General features: G+C 36.0%; 1 protein-coding gene across 1 annotated transcript in view; it reads right to left on the bottom strand.

Moving 5' to 3' along the window:
• Positions 1-149: 149 nt before the first annotated feature.
• Positions 150-909, bottom strand: part of LOC109957028 (arrestin domain-containing protein 3-like) — a 16,109-nt gene continuing 15,349 nt past the window's right edge. The window contains exon 6 of the mRNA XM_020594598.1: positions 150-155. Within this exon, the coding sequence (XP_020450254.1) occupies positions 150-155 (6 nt within the window). The remainder of the gene's footprint in view (positions 156-909) is intronic.

The following is a 909-nucleotide window of genomic DNA, read 5'->3' as shown; positions in this document are numbered from 1 at the left end:
GGCATTTGTGCACTACAGAAAGAGTAAAAAACACACAAAAAAGAAGAAAACAAAGAAAATGCTGGCATTTGAGAGTGGAACGCACAAACACGTCTATCACGGAGGGTGCCATGTTGAAAAAAATAAAGTACACAAAAAAATACACAACCTTATAACTAGAATTCAAAACACAAGGTACAACACAATTAAGCAGCTTTACAAGCTTTTATACTCACACTGAAAGTTCACAGGGAAAATTCATCTGTCAGTGCTTTATTCAAATGTAGAGGCAGAGAATACATGGGCACTTTGTGGGTATAACAAACAACAACTCAGATTTGCAAAATACTGTGCTATGAAACATAAATATTTGTCTTCTATTAAACAGTTAATCTAGCCCTAAACCATGCTGCCAACCTAAAATTCAATGATTTCCTTGTGGGGACTAGCTTCTGGTCCCCACAAGGATGGCAGTCCCCACAGTGTGAGTGTGTTAACAACTTTCGGTCCTCATAATGTAAGTAATACAGAGGCACACACACAGTATGTTTATTTATTTGGTCTCTTAGTTGATTATAAAGTCTAAAAGTGTTTTTTTCTCTACATGTTTTCCATTTTCTTTCAACTAGTCTCCACACTGAAGAGTGAGGAATAGATCTCACCTCTACTATGTTAAATAAATGCTCTAGGAGACTTAGGTTGAACAAGGCACAGTTGTGAAAAACTGTATCCTGATGACTGAGGTTTAAGCAGTTATGTTGGTAGTTTTACAAAGCCAATTAGTAACCTTAGCTGACCAGAAAACAATCATCACATATAGCACAATAGTCCTATTTTTGTTTATAGTTGGTTATATGAAAACAGCATGCACATGGCCATTTCCATTTTATATGTTAGGTGTTCTTAATACTAAAGGACTGCATGTTAGCA

Source organism: Monopterus albus, unplaced genomic scaffold, assembly GCF_001952655.1.
Source record: "Monopterus albus unplaced genomic scaffold, M_albus_1.0 scaffold23.1, whole genome shotgun sequence".
Lineage (NCBI taxonomy): Eukaryota > Metazoa > Chordata > Actinopteri > Synbranchiformes > Synbranchidae > Monopterus > Monopterus albus.
This window is presented reverse-complemented; position numbering and strand designations above follow the sequence as displayed.